At 43.6% G+C, this 17,130-nt stretch overlaps 2 protein-coding genes across 5 annotated transcripts in view; one reads left to right on the top strand and one right to left on the bottom strand.

Moving 5' to 3' along the window:
* The window catches only part of TMEM266 (transmembrane protein 266), a 126,030-nt gene extending 109,461 nt beyond the window's left edge, over positions 1-16,569 (bottom strand). For 3 of the 4 annotated variants that reach the window (XM_064570071.1, XM_045899602.2, XM_045899606.3), the window contains exon 1: positions 16,473-16,556. The gene's annotated coding sequence lies outside the window, so the exon portion shown is untranslated. Of the gene's footprint in view, positions 1-16,472 lie in introns of all 4 variants that reach the window. The other variant, XM_045899604.3, reaches the window with a different exon arrangement.
* Positions 3,903-4,343, top strand: LOC123862054 (large ribosomal subunit protein eL21-like). Its single transcript, XM_045901706.2, has one exon. The coding sequence runs from the start codon at positions 3,903-3,905 to the stop codon at positions 4,341-4,343; it is 441 nt and encodes a 146-aa protein (XP_045757662.1).
* Positions 16,570-17,130: the final 561 nt, after the last annotated feature.

The raw sequence follows: 17,130 nt of genomic DNA, 5'->3' as shown, positions 1-17,130 counted from the left end.
AAAAACCTATCCCACGGAAAGCTACAAAGCTGTGAAGGTCCTGGGCCAGGAGACAGGTGGCCACATCAGCAGAGAACAGTAGGTGATGTGGGAACCAGCCCCATCTGTAGAGAACAGTACTGCTGGAGTGATTGCAATTAGAGCAAGGCAGGAGAGCCCAGTTTGGAATGGTGCTCTTAGGGATCTTAACAGGAGACATGATTGTGTATCACTGCTGCCACCAGATAGGGTGGCCTCTTGGTTATTACCAAGTTTCTTTACGATTATCTTACAGTCTGCACTTACAAATTGGGACCTACTTAGTCTGTTGCTGCAGTTGACTCATATTTATTTAGCATAACCTAAGACTCAGTCAAGCCTTGGCATCTTTTCCAGCTTTAGGAGCTATAGTGGGTTGAAGAGTGTCTGCTCCCCACCCCCAAATTTATGTCTACTCAGGACACGGCTTTATTTAGAAGTAGTTTGTAATAAGATGAGATCATACTAGATTAGGGTAAACCCTTAGTCCAATGACAGGTGTCCTGATAAGAGACAAAAGAGAAGTCACAGAGGAGAAGGCTATGTGAAGATAAAGGCAGAGACAGCCACAAGCCAAGGAACTGCTGGGGCCACCAGAAGAGGCAAGGAGAGATTCTCCCCTGGAATCTTCGGGGGGAGTGTGGCTCTGCCAACACCTAGATCTTAGGCTTGTGGCCCCCGGAACTGTGAGAAAATAAATTTCTGTTCTTTTAAGCCACCAGCTTTGTGGTACTTTGTTACAGCAGCCCTAGGAAACTAACACAGGAGCTGAGGTTGTTCTTCCTAAACATGTTGAAGGGCTCTCCAGCCCCTAGCAGCCCCTTAGGGTACCTCCATATATATATAAGTGCCAAGAAAAAATGTCTCCTAGATTTTGAATTGAGGGAGAAGTGTGATGTCTCCTGAGGTAGCATGGAGGGCTCAATGATAACAGCAGATAGAATCTGGAAGACCCAAAGGCTACACATCAAAAGGCCTTATTGTGTATGGCTTTAGCTTGGCAAATTTACTAAGTGTCAGGATGTGGCCTCTAGTTTTGTCAGTCTCAGGGTTGAGTTAGCCTAAGCGTGATTACTAAATCATGCTAATCAAACTCACAAGAAATAAAAATTAGGCTGCAAATGTATTCATCTACACGTGTGTGAGAAAAAGAGAAAGTTTCTCTTGCAGTATCCAAAATACTCAGGTTCACGACCAGGGCCAAGTCAGCACACCTGGAAGCTCATCAGTGACTGTAAGCTGCTTGGAATCAAAGCAAGGAGGCAGAGTACCACCCAGCAAGCAAAGAGGAGGGAATGCCATCCAGGCGATGAAGAAGCCTAGTGACCCTCCCTCTACCACACGTATTTGTCTCCGGCACCACAAAATTCAGGCCTGAAAGTCTGCGGCATTCACTACAAGTTTCTAGGTCTCTGGCTTCTGTTTATGTTTTGGGGCCAACTGCCCCACTTCTACCCACATAGCTTTCTTCTAAATAAGGTGTTAAATAATTAAGTCTAAACTTGCTACATTATACTTATGTTCTGAACTGGCCTCCCTAAGTCTACAAACCAGGTCACCTTAACTAATGTAATGGGTTCTTCCAAATTCACATTTACAATTTGCTTATTCCCCTAATAACGAATACCACCTGTATGAATTTCCTCTGGCTGCTATAATAAATTGCCACAAACTTGGTGGCTTAAAAGAACAGAAATTCATTCTCACAGTTCTGGAAGCCAAAGGTCCAAAATCAGTATGTCAGTAGAGCTGTGCTTCTCTCTGGAGGAGAATCCATTCCTTGCTTCTTCCACCTTCTGGTCACTCCAGGTGTTCCTTGGCTTGAATCCACAATATTCTCATCTGTCTTTGTGGTCACACTGTCATGTCCTCCTCTGCTCTGTGTCTAATCTCTCTCTGCCTTTCTGAGGACACTTGTGATAGTATTTTTCCAACCACCGGTAGATAATCCAGAATGATCTCCTCATTTCAAAATCCTTTACTTAACCACATCTGTAAAGGCCCTTTTTCCAAATAAGGCAACACTCACAGGTTCCAAGGACTTGAGGTGGATACCTTTTGGCATTGTAGGGCCTGCCACACTGCCATATGTGGATTTTGAAGACTGGGACCTGTCTTGATTTATCTTCAGTATCTCATACACGAATGGACTGAACAGGTAAAGTAAAGCAATCTTATCTCCAAATTCTAAGGCACCTCACTACCACTAAATACTACCAACATCCCTCTAAAAGGTAACCCAGAACCTTGATACCAAAGGCTTCTCAAGCACAGGTCAACATGATAGGGTTTCATGTGTACATGATTCAATGTGAATTATTTCTGACAGTGAATCCATCCCTTCAGGCCAATCTGTCCGTATAAATATAATCACAATCAGCATCATCTCTGACTATGGTATCAAACATCTTATGTGATTATCTTTTGCCCTACCTGTTCAAATCCTTTCTACCCTTTCAGGCCCAGCTAATGACCCACCTTCCTGGGAACCCCCCATACTTTCTTACCCTCACATCTCATGATCCTGTCTTCCTTTGTGAGCTCTTCCTGCCCCACCCAGAGGAATCATTTCTGCCTGGGACTTGGTAAACTCTTCCTGAGTGGGATTTTCTTTTTCAAATAACATTCAATGATGGATGTGAGGGAGATCTGGCTGTGACATCTGTCACCCCATTGATCGCCAGGGTTGATGCGGCTGATCTGGCTGGATAGGCGGTTGTCCCCTTCCTCCCTCACCGCTCCATGTGCATCCCTCCCAAAGCTGCATGCTCGGTCGAAGAGGACGACCTTCCCCGATAGAGGAGGACTGTTTTTCGGTCAAGGGTATACGAGTAGCTGCCCTCCCCTGCTACAACCTCCAAACAAGCTCTCAAATAACACTCAATGAATACAATATAGTATATTGTTGGAATTTTGTTAAATAATTGTTGGTTGATGAATGTAAGGGGAATTCTTTTTTTTTTTTTTTTTAAGATTTTATTTATTTATTTGACACAGAGAGAGGAAACACAAGCAGGGGGAGTGGGAGTGGGAGAAGCAGACTTCCTGCTGAGCAGGGAGCCCAATGCGGGGCTCGATCCCAGGACCCTGGGATCATGACCTGAGCCGAAGGCAGACGCTTAACGACTGAGCCATCCAGGCACCCCAAGGGGAATTCTTAATTGTTAGAGTGCAGATTAGAGTCCATAACAAACTAACACTGTTCTGTATGCTAAGCCAGGAAAAAAAAAACCACAACAAAAAACCACAAAAAAACCCACTGGTTTTCTTGGAGGGCCCAAGAGAAGAGAGGATATCTGTTTTGGGTCAACTGACTTAGAAAATTAGGTGACTGTCGGGTGGCTCAGTCGGTTAAGCGTCTGCCTTCGGCTCAGGTCATGATCCCGGGGTCCTGGGATCAAGTCCCGCATCGGGCTCCCGGCTCCACGGGGAGCCTGCTTCTCCCTCTGCCTCTGTCTGTCTCTCTCTCTCTCTCATGAATAAATAAATAAAATCTTAAAAAAAAAAAAAAGAAAATTAGGTGACTGTCTCCTGGAGGATGAGATATTTAACATTCAACTAGAAGGGAACGTTCTCTCACCTAACTGATAACTGGTAAGACACAGTCAGGAAATGAGAGAAGTGATTTTCTTTTTTTTTTTTTAAGATTTTATTTATTTATTTGACAGAGAGAGACACAGCGAGAGAGGGAACACAAGCAGGGGGAGTGGGAGAGGGAGAAGCAGGCCTCCCGTGGAGCAGGGAGCCCGATGTGGGGCTCGATCCCAGGACCCCGGGATCATGACCCGAGCTGAAGGCAGACGCTTAACGACTGAGCCACCCAGGGGCCCCGAGAGAAGTGATTTTCTGGCAAGAAGACTGGTGGGAACCACCATCTTTCAGTAATGCACCAAAATGACCAACACAAAGAGAGGAGAGGTACCCGCTATACGTTCTCTAGGCCTTTTAGAAAACATGGAGTTGTTCCTTTGGCCACATACACGCAAATCCACAAGAAAGGTGATATCATGGACATCAAGGAAATGGGCAGTGTTCAAAAAGGAACGCACCATAAACATTACCATGGCAAAACTGGAAGAGTCTACAATGTTACCCAGCATGCGGTTGGCATTGTTATAAACAAACAAGTTAAGGGCAAGATTCTTGCCAAGAGAATTAATTTATGTATTGAGCATATTAAGTGCTCTAAGAACCAACACAGTTTCCTGAAGTGTGTGAAGGAAAATGATCAGAAAAAGAAGGAAGCCAAACAGAAAGGTGCTTGGGTGCAACTGAAGTTCCAGCTTGCTCCAATCAGAGCAATACACTTTGTGAGAACCAACTGAAAGGAGCCTAAGCACCTGGAACCCATTCTCTATGAATTCATGGCATGGTAAGTGTAAAAACAAATAAATAAATAAATAACCTCAAGACTGTAAAAAACGAAAAAAAGAAGGAAGACCCTGACTGGAGTCACATTTCAACTACAAGCCATGATCTTCATATTGCTAAATATAAACTTCAACCACCTTAGACACAGACACAACTGATCACTCATTCCTCCTTCTTGAAACACTCTCTCCACTTTCAGGAGACCATACCATCTGGTTTTTCTCTCTCCTCACCGGATGTTTTTTCTCAGTTTTCTTTGCTAGGTCCTTGTCCTCCTCCTCTTGACCTCTAAATGTCCACATGCCCCAGGGCTCTTTATTCAGACCTTTTATCTTACCCATCTATCCTCCCTGCCAGGGCCTAGATGAACTCACTCAATCTCATGGTTAAAATGTCATCCACAAAGGCTGTCTTCAAAATTTTCATCTCCAGCCCCATCCTTTCCCCTGAAATCCAGATTTGCATATCCAACTGCTTACCTGACATCTTCAGTTAGACATCTAATAGACTGTAAAAATGAACACTGAAACACAACTCTTTATTTCCCCCCACCTAAAAATCTCCTCCTCCTCCATCTCTACCTCAAAAAATGGCAACTTCCTCCTTCCAGTTGCTCAGGCCCAAAACATTGATGTCCACCTTGGCTCCTCTCTTTCTCTCCTATCCCACACCCAATCCATCGGCATATCCTACCGGCTCTAGCTTCAAAATATATCTGGAATCCAACCACTTGCCCCCCTTCCACTGAGAGGGAAGTCACTGTCCTCTCTCACCTGGGTTACCGAAATAGCCTCCTCACTACTCTCCTGTTTCCTATCCTACCCCTGCTGTCTACATCCATACAGCAACCAAGTACACCTTCCAAAACAAATTAAATCATGTCGTTCCTCTGCCCTCAACTATCCAAAGGTGTCTCAACAAACTTTAAATAAAATCTAAATTCTCACCATGGAATACAAGGCCCTATGAACTCCCTTCCCAGTTTTATTTCCTATCCCCTTTTCACAGCACTCCCCTTACACAGGCCTCCTTGCTGTCCTCAGCAAGTTATTAAACTGCCTGTATAATACCTTAAAATATAAAATATAATATGGTATAAAGAGGAAATTGTGACATCAATAACATAAATTGTGTGGGTGGAGATGTAACAGAGTAGAATTTTTGTGTTTAATGGGTACAAAGTTTTAGTTTTGTGAGATGACAAGAGTTCCGGAGATGGGTGGTATTGATGATAGCATAACAATGTGAATGTATTTGAGGTCACTTAACTCTGCACATAAAGATGGTTAAAATGGTATATTTTGTTATGTGTATGTAACCATAATTAAAATTTTAAAAAATCATGGATATGTCTCAAAGGATAGGCACAAAAGGTAAATAACTACAGTAGCATTATAGATGATTTTTTCCTTTATTGCTAAAAGTGTTTCCAATTTATGTATTACTTATGTGTGTTTTTTATGTATTACTTCTATAATAGAAATACATCAAAAGCTGTATATAAAACTTACACCTAGGGGCACCTGGGTGGCCCAGTCATTAAGCGTCTGCCTTCAGCTCAGGTCATGATCTCAGGGTCCTGGGATCAAGCCCCATGTAGGGCTCCCTGCTCAGCGGGGAGCCTGCTTCTCCCTCTCCCCCTCCCCCCCGCTTATGTTCCCTCTCTTGCTGTCTCTCTCTCTGTCTCTCTGTTAAATAAATAAATAAAATCTTTAAAAAAAATAAAACTTACAGCTAAAACTTACATAACTTACACAAACACAGGAATAGACTCATATAGAGAACAAACTGGTGGTTGCCAGAAGGGTGCGGGGTGGGGGGTTAGGCAAAACAGATGAAGGGGGAAGAAAACCATTATACCTCGTATAGTATTTAACTACATAAATATCTGAAAATTAACCATATGTGTCACCAGCTATGAACCCCAAACTCCCCACTAAGTGTCATCAATTTTAATGGACTCATTTCCAAAGGAACTGGACAGGAGGTCTTTAAATATAGGAGTGTTCAGATTTTCAAACGCAGACTGTGGATGCTACCTGACACACGCAAATCATGCTACAGATGAACAAGCTGTTGCAAAAACTCCGAACATCTCTACACTGTGTCATTTGATAATGTGGTGTCTTTTGACACAGACCAAGCTACAGAGCTGCCTACAGTGTATAATTAAGGGTTTCAGATGTACTCCTGCCAAATGCCATTCATCTATGCTTGACTTTTCCAACAACTATAACCAAAGTATAATCTGTGAAGCAAGAACACTGTGTGAATTACTTTGTCCTGCTGTTTTAAGGCATTGCACAGTTCAGAGTAATTATTCTGGGATCCCTAAACCACAAAGTCTAACCCCATTATCTGACAGGAAAGGATGCCAGGACTCAGAAGAGTGAAGTGACTTGTCCAGGGTTACACTTCTAGTAGATGGAACAGCATATGGGCTAAACTCTAGAAATTCTTATGCCTTAATCTGATGCTTCTTTTCAAAATTTAGAATTTTACCCTTGGAAAAGGAGAATAACAAGTAACAGTCTCAGTGTGGTTACAACTAGAAATGACTTTATTTATAACTTTTGTCTGTAGACCGCAGAGCTTTCTGGTTACACTTTCAAGAACTACCTCATTTCAGCAATTAAGGCTAAGTTTCAGGTGTTTAAATAAAAAAAAGAACAATTTTCAAAGGCAGATAGATTCCTGATAATTGGGCAAAATCTGAGTTGAGTGTGATACTTACATCTGTAAAATATTCTGTTTAGAAACTTAAATTGTCTTTTTTGTACCATCTAATCAATCCTCACAACAATCCTGAGATAAACAGGGCAGGTATAAGGACCCCGATACTTAGAGAAGAGGTGAGCCACAGGTTCTAGAGATAATGAACAGGAGCCTATATGACCTGAGGTGGTACGGAAATGGGGAATGTACAACAGACTAGTCAGGAAAACTAGGTTCTAAGTTCTAGTTCTGCCACTAACTAGCAACTTGACTTTGGGCAAGTCATTTGCCTCTCTGGGTCCAGTTTCCTCGTCTGTACAATGAGGATGCAGAATGTGTTAGCTAAGGCTGTGAAAACAAATACATATACTGAGTGGCTTAAACAAGAGAACTTTTTTTTCTCACAGTTCTGGAGGCTAGAAATCCAAGGTTAGGGTCAGATTCTGGCCAGAACCCTCTTCCTGGCTTGCAGATGGCCACCTTCTTTCTCTTTCATTCTCTTCTTCTTCCTCTTTTTTAAAAATTTATTATTTTTCTTTAGTAATCTCTACACCCAACATGGAGCTCGAACTCACGACCCTGAGATCAAGAGTTGTATGCTCTTCTGATTGAGCCAGCCAGGCACCCCTCTCTTCCTCTTCTTAGAAGGCCATAGTACTATTAGATTAGGATCCCTCCTTATGACCTCATTTAACCTTAAGTACCTTCTGAAGACCCTATCTCTAGTGATGTTGGGGGTTAGGGATTCAACATATGCATTTTGCGGAGGGGCAACACAATTCAGTCCATCATGGTCTCTGGAGTTCCTTAGCACAAATCTGGAACACAGAAGATGTTCACAGTTGTCTGTGGAATGAGTAATTCTACCTTGCCTCCCAGATTCAAGCAACTGTACAAGGCCTATTTCTAGACTATTGGCCAGTGATCATCTTGAAGGTCTGTATGCTTTCCCTTTTCAAAGGCAATTATGAGCCAAAGCAGGTCTCTCACAAGGTTGGAGCCTTAATTCTTTTTTTTTTTCAGAAAGTAGTATGTTTAACTGTTACTTTCAGCCTTTGAGGATCACATGCAATCTGTGCTACTGCATTTAGACAGAACGTAATGGTGAATGTCAATTGGAGGTGGGCTTTAAATCAGAAGTCTACAGCTAGATTTTCTAACAACCACGAAGGTTTATGAGCAAGTGGGGCCCTTCACCAAAGCACAAAGTACCTCGGCATTCCTACTTCATCCCTGAAGCACCTGAGCATGCTGTCTCAGAGCAGCTTTGGGGTCAGAAGCAGCCTCTGGTAGGGAGAGCCAGCTTACCTCAGGTCAAATATAATTCCCTCCAATGGTAATTGGAGTCATTATTTTATGATTTAATATACTTATTGTCAAAAGTAGAAAAGTATTTTGGGCACTTAAATAAAATTCCAACAAAAATATCCCAAGGATGATTGGAGTACTGCATTGGCATTGTTGTTTTCAGACCCAAGACCTTGAGGAGTATGACGGTCTGAATTTCTGTAACTACTTTATTGGTTTACTTCTCCTTACTCATGATACAATCCGTAACTGCTTATACAGAGGGTCCCCTAACTGTAATGGTTCAATCTATGATCTTTTGATTTCATGATGGTGCAAAAGCAGTATGCATTCAGTAGAAACCATACTTCAAATTTTGAATTTGGATCTTTTCCCAGGCCAGTGATATGCGAGTGGCAGCTCCCAGTCAGCCACAAGACCGCCAGGGTAAACAACCAACACGTGTACAGCCATTCAGTACCCATACAACAATTACTCTGTTCACCTAGAGTATTCAATAAATTACATGAGATATTCAACACTTTATTATAAAATAGGCTTTGCATTAGATGATCTTATCCAACTGTAGGCTAATATAAGTGTTTTAAGCATGTTTAAGGTGAGCTATGGTAAGCTATGATATCCGGTGGTAGGCTAGATGTATTAAATGCATTTTCCACTTAACAACATTTTCAACTTACAATGGGGTTATGTACCAAAGATCTGTAGATGCTAAATTTTCTCTATGTTAGTAATTTCAAACCCAAGTTTATCTTTCATGTCTATTATAATTTTCATCTTCATTTGATCCAAACTATCCAAATTCTGATATTCTGTGAATTGGGAACATACTGAGTTTTCTGGATTGATCCTAAAGAGCAGTGGTTCTCAAATGGGGATGATTTTGTGTACCCTAGAGGACATTCAGCAATATTTGGAGCATTTTTGATGATCACAGCTGGGGTGGAGGGTGGTAGTGCAACTGGCACTCATTTTGCTTGGACAGGATGGCATCAGGACAGAAAAAAGTCCCAAACACTGTATAAAATCCTAACAGCTTCACAGGTTGGGAGAATTTCAAACTCCTTTTAAAAAGAATTAAGTTACTCCCTGTGCTCCCATTATTTTAGTGATTTCTATATATCCCTCCTCATTCCAAAGGTTCTGAGGTGGTTAACTCTCCCTGTAGTGTTGACTCAAGTTTCCCAAATAAAGCTTACATAGGCTTTAGGACTGATCAATACAAGTTTCAGTTTAGGAGGAAAAATGATTCTGGAAGGACCAAGAAAAGCTATCATGTTTTGGCAGCTAGAAGACAGGAGTTAAATTCCTAGTATGTATATAGCGCTAAATGCTGAGAAGGATATTTTTAAAAAGTATAAATCACAGCTGGTGTCCTTAAGTAATTTATAATTTGCCTGAGAGAGATAGGCTGAGTGCCCAAGGGAGGATGGCTTCCATTACACACAGCCAATGCTCAGGGCCTCGAGGCAGGCAGGCACAGCCTTCAGCATTCTCCCTCCTCTGGCCAGCTAAAGAAGGGCAGGGCAGGAAGGGGTGAAGATGATCCTCAAGTGGGGAGTGCATAAAGGCTTGGAAGTGGGCACACACTAGGAAAGGTTGGGGGCAGTAAGTAAGCTAGTTATAAGCGAAAGTTACAGTTTTATCCTGCAGATACAAGGGAGCCTCGGGAGGTATCCAAACAGGAAGTTATAATGATCAAAGATGACATTTACTAAGTGCTTACTCTTTACTAGGCACATTCATTTAATTTCTTCTTGACAGCCCTATGGCCTAGCTACTCTTCTTCCCATTTTACAGATGAAGAAACTGAGGCTTGGGGGGGTTAAATAACTCACTCAAGTCACACAGTTAGCAAGTACTAGAGCCAGGATTCAAACCCATTGAGCCCACACTCTTAACCACTTCTCCAGACTGCCTCCCGATAGGATAGGAACGATGAGAGCAGAGGAAAAGACCAGACACATTTGGGAGTGTGCTGCCAACAGAGCATTTCAAGGAGTAGAAGAAGTCGATAGGGTCAGATGTTGCTGAGCCATCAGGAATGAAATGTGAGAAACAGCCACTGGATCTGTGATTAGGCAATCATGGGTGACCTTTAAGAGTTCCATTTCAGTAGAGGGGTAGGGACAGGCGTTCCTTGTAGGACATCATGGGAGGAGTGACAACAGAGAGAGCCCCAGGAAAGAAACTGACAATGAAAGGACAGGGAGAGATGGGAGAGAAATTCCCAACCTTTTCTTTTGAGACTATGCCCCCAAACAGTGGAACACTTTCTTTGAGGGACTACGATGTATTTCACCCTGTTCTTTTGTTTTGAAGGGCAAGACTAACAAATTGCAGTAGGCATGGTTAAAGGAGAATTAGCAAGTGTCACAGAAATTGTTTATTAAAAACACTGCATCAAATTGAGGTACAATTCAAAGATTTAACTGTTTGAAGGGACATTGTTATGGAGAAAGGTTACTGGACCTCTTGACCTTATATACCGCATTGGCTGGGCCCTAGGGGATGGCAGTTTGGTAACTAAGGTAGGAGACGACCATGAGGGCATCACAGATGAAAGAACTCATTTCAGATCTGTTTTAAGCCAAGAGAGAGCAGCCAAAAGCAACGTGTGTTACGGTTTTAGATGGAAATCCAGAGAACAGCTGCCTGATTGCAGCCAGGACTTCCAAAAACCTGGGCTGTAAAGGGCAGAATACTTACTAAAATTCTTTGTTTTAATGAGCTGTAGGAACCTGAGTTATCAACCCCTGTTCTAGCTACTTAGTACTTTTTATGACAAATTAAAAGCAGTTTTAGGGAGGCTACATTTTTTTCGAAGGGGAATTCTCTACTGGCGGGTAATTCAGACTGCCTAGGGCAGCAATTAAAGCCACCGAGGAGGAGAGAGGAGGAGAGAGGAGGAGAGAGGAGGAGAGAGGAGGAGGAGGAGGGCTCTCTGTGGCTGAGGAGCAGTTTCACTGACTTTATCCCATAACCATGAACTTCCTCCAGCATCCCAGTGTACTCAATTCTAAAGTGTTCTAAGTCTGAATTATTCCCCCCAATACCCATCATTTTGCTCCGGCCCAAGAACTACTGCAAACAAAAGATGTATGAAAGGTAACCATGAGTCTGGGACTGCTTGGGCCAAAAGAATCTCAGGCTGTGATGCTGTTGGTACGTGCTTCCTGCCAAAACTCAGACACGCGAGCTAAGTGCTTTGGCAATGAACTCTCACACTCTGGCTTAAACAGGAAAGATACCAACAGGTATTTAATCTTTAAAAAGTGCAACAGTTTGATGCTGGTAGTGCAGTGATTAGCCTACCTGTGTGAATGTCCATCGATTCTTTTTCCTTTCTAGCAACTTAGGCCACTAGGAAAGTTGGTGGAATCTGGTGTCTTCTTCTTTGGAAGTCTTCAAAAAACATTATGTACACCAAATAGAGGGAAACCTGAACTGGTCTCCTCTTCATCCCTGGCCATCTCCCCATGTACCTTTTGCTGCCTTGTCACACATCCCAGCTCTCAGGTGACTTTTTTTTCATCTTCCTTTGTCTATCTGGGAGGTTTCTCTCTCCCTGACACCCAGTTAAGACAAGATCCCTCCTGATTCTTCTCTACTTCCTTTGCTATTCCTCCAAACACACACATAGAGTCTCTGCATTTTAGAGTTTCACTGCTCACTATGGGGAAGTTTAAGGGCTAACAAAAACAAGGAGGGTAGGAGGCTAGAGAGATTCAAGGATATCACAGTGACTTGTCAGTTCTTTTGTACAACATCAGGGTTCGGGGAGTGAACAAAATAGACAAAATCCCTGTGCTCTGGAGCATTCATTCCCTGGGGGAGATGGACAATAAACAAAACAACCAATTCGTAAGGTAAATAAACTAAGTAGTAAAATAAACTAGCAGAGGGACTATGAATGAAAACAAAGCAGGGAGGAGGGCTAAGAATGCTTTTGGGAGAGTGCTTAGTTTTAAAGAAGTAGTCAGACTTTGAGCAAAGCCAAAAGGAGGTGAGGGAGCAAACAAAGCAGATATCTGTGGGAAGGGCATTCTAGGAGAGAGAACCACTAGTGAGTGTTAAGGCTCTGAGGCGGGGGAACAGCAAGGAGGTCAGTGTGGATGGGCGGAGGCAAAGCGCTCTTCGTTCTGCAATCAAAACGAAAAAGCCCTGAATCTGAGCCACACTGATCTGGGCTTGCATCTCAGCTTGGCTCCTTAAATCTCCTGGACCTTGGACTCTGTCTCTCTTCATCTATACACAGTTAACCACGAAGGATAATTGCAAAGGGTTAAAAGAGATACAGAATGTAAAAATACCTATCATAGGACATGGATCATGCCCAGTTCCTACCCACCACACATTAGTCCCTTGCCTCTTCCCCTGGTTACAGGGCTCCTCTCACCTAGCTCCCATTGTGGCTGAATAACACATATCTAGAAGTAGGCCATTCACGGGCCTCTAAGAATGCAAGATCCATTACCCCGTGGAATAAAAAAAGGCCCTGCAAACCATAGGCATCTACGTATAGTATTGTTGACAAACAGTAACATTTCAGTATCCACATTAAAAAATTTAGAATTCATACCAAACTATTTACTGACTATTGCTGAGGGTAAGATTACTAAAGATTCTAGTCACTGACCTTCTACCTTCTATATTTATGTAATGCTTAAGCATTTTACAATGAGTACATACTATATTTACAAGTAGAAATCACAATATAGGCTAGAGTTGATGCTGGAGAAGTGACTCCCTGACCCTCTCCTAGATCAGTATCGAGTAGCCACTATTCCACCTCACTTACCCAAGCAAGGCCTGCCTTGTGGGACCTAACTTTAGGACCCCTTACACCTTCTATGTGGGGAAACTGGGTGCAAATAAGGCCAAAGGGAGCTACAGATGAAGGGTTCACAGATGAAGGTCCTATGGGAGTGTGCCTGGCCAGCAACTGTGAACTCTGGTCCAGTTTGGAAAGGGGATGGATTAACTCATGGATTGTGAACCATTTTCTTAATAAAATTAAAACTCTTGCAATGGCTGCCACTACGGAGAGAAAAAGAGACCAATGAAAATAAAGTATCTTAAAGTAAGCTGACTGTGAACTTCTTTTATGATTCAAGATTGTTGACACTGAAAAAAAAAATCTCATTTTAAAGAATACTAAGTTAAGAATACTATAACAAAAAACGCATTTCACAACTAAGTAGCTTACAAGGTCAGTCAAAGAGAGATAAATAAGCCAGTTCTGATCCTGGAGTCCTGGGATAGAGTCCTGCATCGGGCTCCCTGCTCAGCAGGGAGTCTGCTTCTCCCTCTGACCCTCCCCCCTCTCATGCTCTCTCTATCTCATTCTCTCTCTCAAATAAATAAATAAAATCTTTAAAAAAATAAAAAAAAATAAAATCCTGCTTGAATGGAATAGAGTAGACTTCTTACTTCTTGGATGCTTTTTAATTATGAGATTTCTGACTGAAGAAAATAGTGATGCTCTACATAGGAAAACCCATTTCCTCTCCAGAAATCAAGCAACCTCTCTTTGCTTTCTGCTGCTTCCCCAGTAACATCAGGACTCATCTCGAGTTTATCTGATCAGACTGGAAATCCTCAGAGCGGAAAGACTCCATTTCAGCATTTCCATAAGCACTGGGGAATATGCTCTTCTAAAACCCAGTGTTTTCCATGAGGCAAAGTGGCTATGCAAATTGCTTTACTGTCAACACAACAAAGCATAATGAAAAAGTAAGATCATGGTGTTCTAAAACCAGTTGTCTTACCCAAGGAAGAAAATAGAGCTTACAGAATTTATGAGTATCTTATATTTCCTAATATTAGCCATCAATTTATTATTAAAAGCTCTAATTTCCATGGGATATAATTTTCAAATAATCCCTTATATTTACTTATACCTTTCTCACTACTATCTTAAATATGTGACCTGAATATAAAAGTTTGTAGCCTCACTGAGGGGATTTTCCAATGATGCAACTACAGTAATTTCTAAGTCTATGAGAACTACTGGAATGTGTAGCAAAATCCAATATTTGCATTATAATAATGCACTTGCAAAAAAAGATTAAGTATACATCCATAGCTGAATGCACAGATTCTAAGATTTTCAAGTGAATAATTGCTACCATAGAGAGACTGGATTATGGTCGACTGGTCTGAATTCCTTCACCCCATTAAGGCACTTACATACAAGTGTGATAGACAATGTTGTTCTTATGACTGGCACTGAGACCAGAAGCCGGCGTGCAGGGTGGCAAGAAGACTGGAGTGGGATGCGATAATGAAAAACACGAGTGATTCATTCTATCTGATGCACATACATTTTATAGATTTAAATCTGAAGGGAAACAACTTTTTTGAACTTAACTGCTTGTTTGAGAGAGTTAAATGGAAGCATGTCTAGGACACCATTTTTTATAGGCTCAGTGCCACCTCAAAAAATTCCACACAGACCCATTCTGAGATAACCGTTTCTCTTACTGGAAATCCACAAAGACTGATGTGGAATCTATGAAATGGAAAATCAGATCCAAGCATGTATGCTCATGCATAAGCTTGATCTTAATTAAAATATAGATGCAGTGGCAGCACCGGCGTTAAAGGTTCCTCCCAATGCCACTCCACCCCCAGCAATCAGATGCACTTGAGTTTGCATCTTTATTTCGATTCTCCATTCTCAACTGTGTGACCTTGGGCAAGTTAGCTAACCCTTCTTAGTCTTACCTTCTTCATCTTCAACATGGAGATAATAGGTTTGTTGTGAAGATTAAATAAGATCATGCACAAACACCCTTTAGCTCCATACCTGGCACATATAAGCATTTAAGAACGTGTCCTCATGATTAGATGTGGCACACAGACTATGGTTTACAAGCAATTAGTTCTGCCACCATATCCTAATGTCTTGGGATACCCATTTTCATTTTATGCTTCTAGCTTGTACTATTCTTTTTACCACAGTATGGGGGGGGAGGGGCAGAGAAAAGTAATCAGTTATATATACCCCACTTTTTGGACTGCAGCTTGAAGCAAGGTGAAAAGCTAGGAAATCGGTAACCTAGACACTGAAAAGAAATTCAGTCTTTAGGATATGATGTTATAAATGTATGGAATATATACAAATCATGTAATTTATAACATATGGAGCATCAAATCATAGATTGAAATTTAAAAGAACAAATGACAAGCAATGTTAAAGAAGATAGGAAGAACCAGTATGGGCCTATCGCTAAGTATTAGTGACTGAAACAGGAATTGGTGGGCTAGATTATGGAAGATTTCATGGGGTTTGACTTCCAACAGGTGGCAAGCTTTAGTCATCTTCAGATGCAAAACCTTAATGAGTTTGAGTATGCAAGTCTCGAGGATTCTGTTCAAGGCCTCCTCTCGGCAATCACGGGAAACAATTTTCTGGGTTTAAGTCTCCTTGGCAAGTTAGCAAACAGGTAACTGTGTGCACCTGTCCCTTGAAGGGGATTCTGGCCTGACGGTGAAAGCCCACCATCCTTTCCTGACAGCCCATCCTGCCGCTGTAGCGCCTGCAGACAAATGGGGGAAGCCCACTAGGAAGTGGTCACGACCAAACAAGCCACAAATGCCCAGGGTGTGGGATTTCCACCTCAATACCACGCCTGAAAACCGAAAATAGGCGCCACTCAACCCATACTGCAATGGGATTCCCCCCAGCAGCAATCCACCTCCCCCCACACCCCAGCTTGTATGTTTTATTAATAAATGCAAGATGGCACACGGAGGCAAAGAATGGGAGGTAAAACATCTGCAGCTGGACCCGAACCAGAGCAGTTTGCAAAAATAAATAAGAAGCATGTGACAAGAAGCAGATCCCCAGGCTGGAGCTGAAGCTGAAGCCCTGGATTGCCCCACTCACCCATCTTGCTCCCCCGGCGAGCGGGGATGAAGGTCAGTGGTAAGATCCCAGCCCTCTCGGACACACACCCTGCAAACCTTGACCGGTCCCCACCCCCGCCCTGGCCACAGGACCCGGGCATCGAGGCAGGGAAGCCCTGGCCACGGCCGGCTTCGAGGACACATACCTGCTGCCTGGGCTCGGGATTCGCTCGGCTCTGCAGCGGCGCCGGCCGCAGCTCGCGCTCCCGGGGCTCCCCTGTCCGCCCCCCACCCCCCCCGCCCCCTCGCGGCTCCGCCGCTCCCTCGGCTCCTCCGCCCACCGCGCTCGGGGGCGCGCGCGCGGCCTCGCTCCGGCGCCTCGCCGGGCCCACGCCTGCGCCCTCGCCTTCCGCCGTTCGCGCGCGCACGCGCGCCCCGGAGGCTACGGAGCGGTGGCGCGGCTGTCTAGGAAACCGCGGCCTCCGGGGGTCCGACTGGCGGCGAGAGCCGGGCAGGGGGCGGAGGCTGGGCCGCCAGCAGGGCTCGAACGCAGCGTGCCGGCGCCGTGGCGTGGGTGAGGGGGTCGCACGGCCGAGTTGGGGGGTCCGCATGTGCGCGTGTGGAGAGGAGGGGGTCGCGAAGGGAAGGTCTGAGGTGGAGGCGGGCTGGGCGCGCCGGGGAAGCAACAAGTGCGGAGGCTGACCGGGCCCCGGCCGGGGGGCTTCGTACAATCGAGCAAAGAAGCCTGCTCAGGCTTTGGTGCAGCGCTTTGCAGTTTCCAGAGCTGTTGCCAGTTTTTCGTTAAATCCGCACATGGCACCCTGTGAGGGAGCGAACGGCAGGCGTTGCCCTCTACGTTTTGAG

The sequence above is a fragment of the Mirounga angustirostris genome, unplaced genomic scaffold (assembly GCF_029215605.1).
Source record: "Mirounga angustirostris isolate CCGP_5_RB_7025 unplaced genomic scaffold, mMirAng1.0.hap1 SCAF_9, whole genome shotgun sequence".
Taxonomy (NCBI): domain Eukaryota; kingdom Metazoa; phylum Chordata; class Mammalia; order Carnivora; family Phocidae; genus Mirounga; species Mirounga angustirostris.
This window is presented reverse-complemented; position numbering and strand designations above follow the sequence as displayed.

Coding starts and splice junctions, on each gene's coding strand:
- LOC123862054 (XM_045901706.2), top strand. CDS start 3,903: ATGCACCAAAATGACCAACACAAAGAGAGGAGAGGTACCCGCTATACG.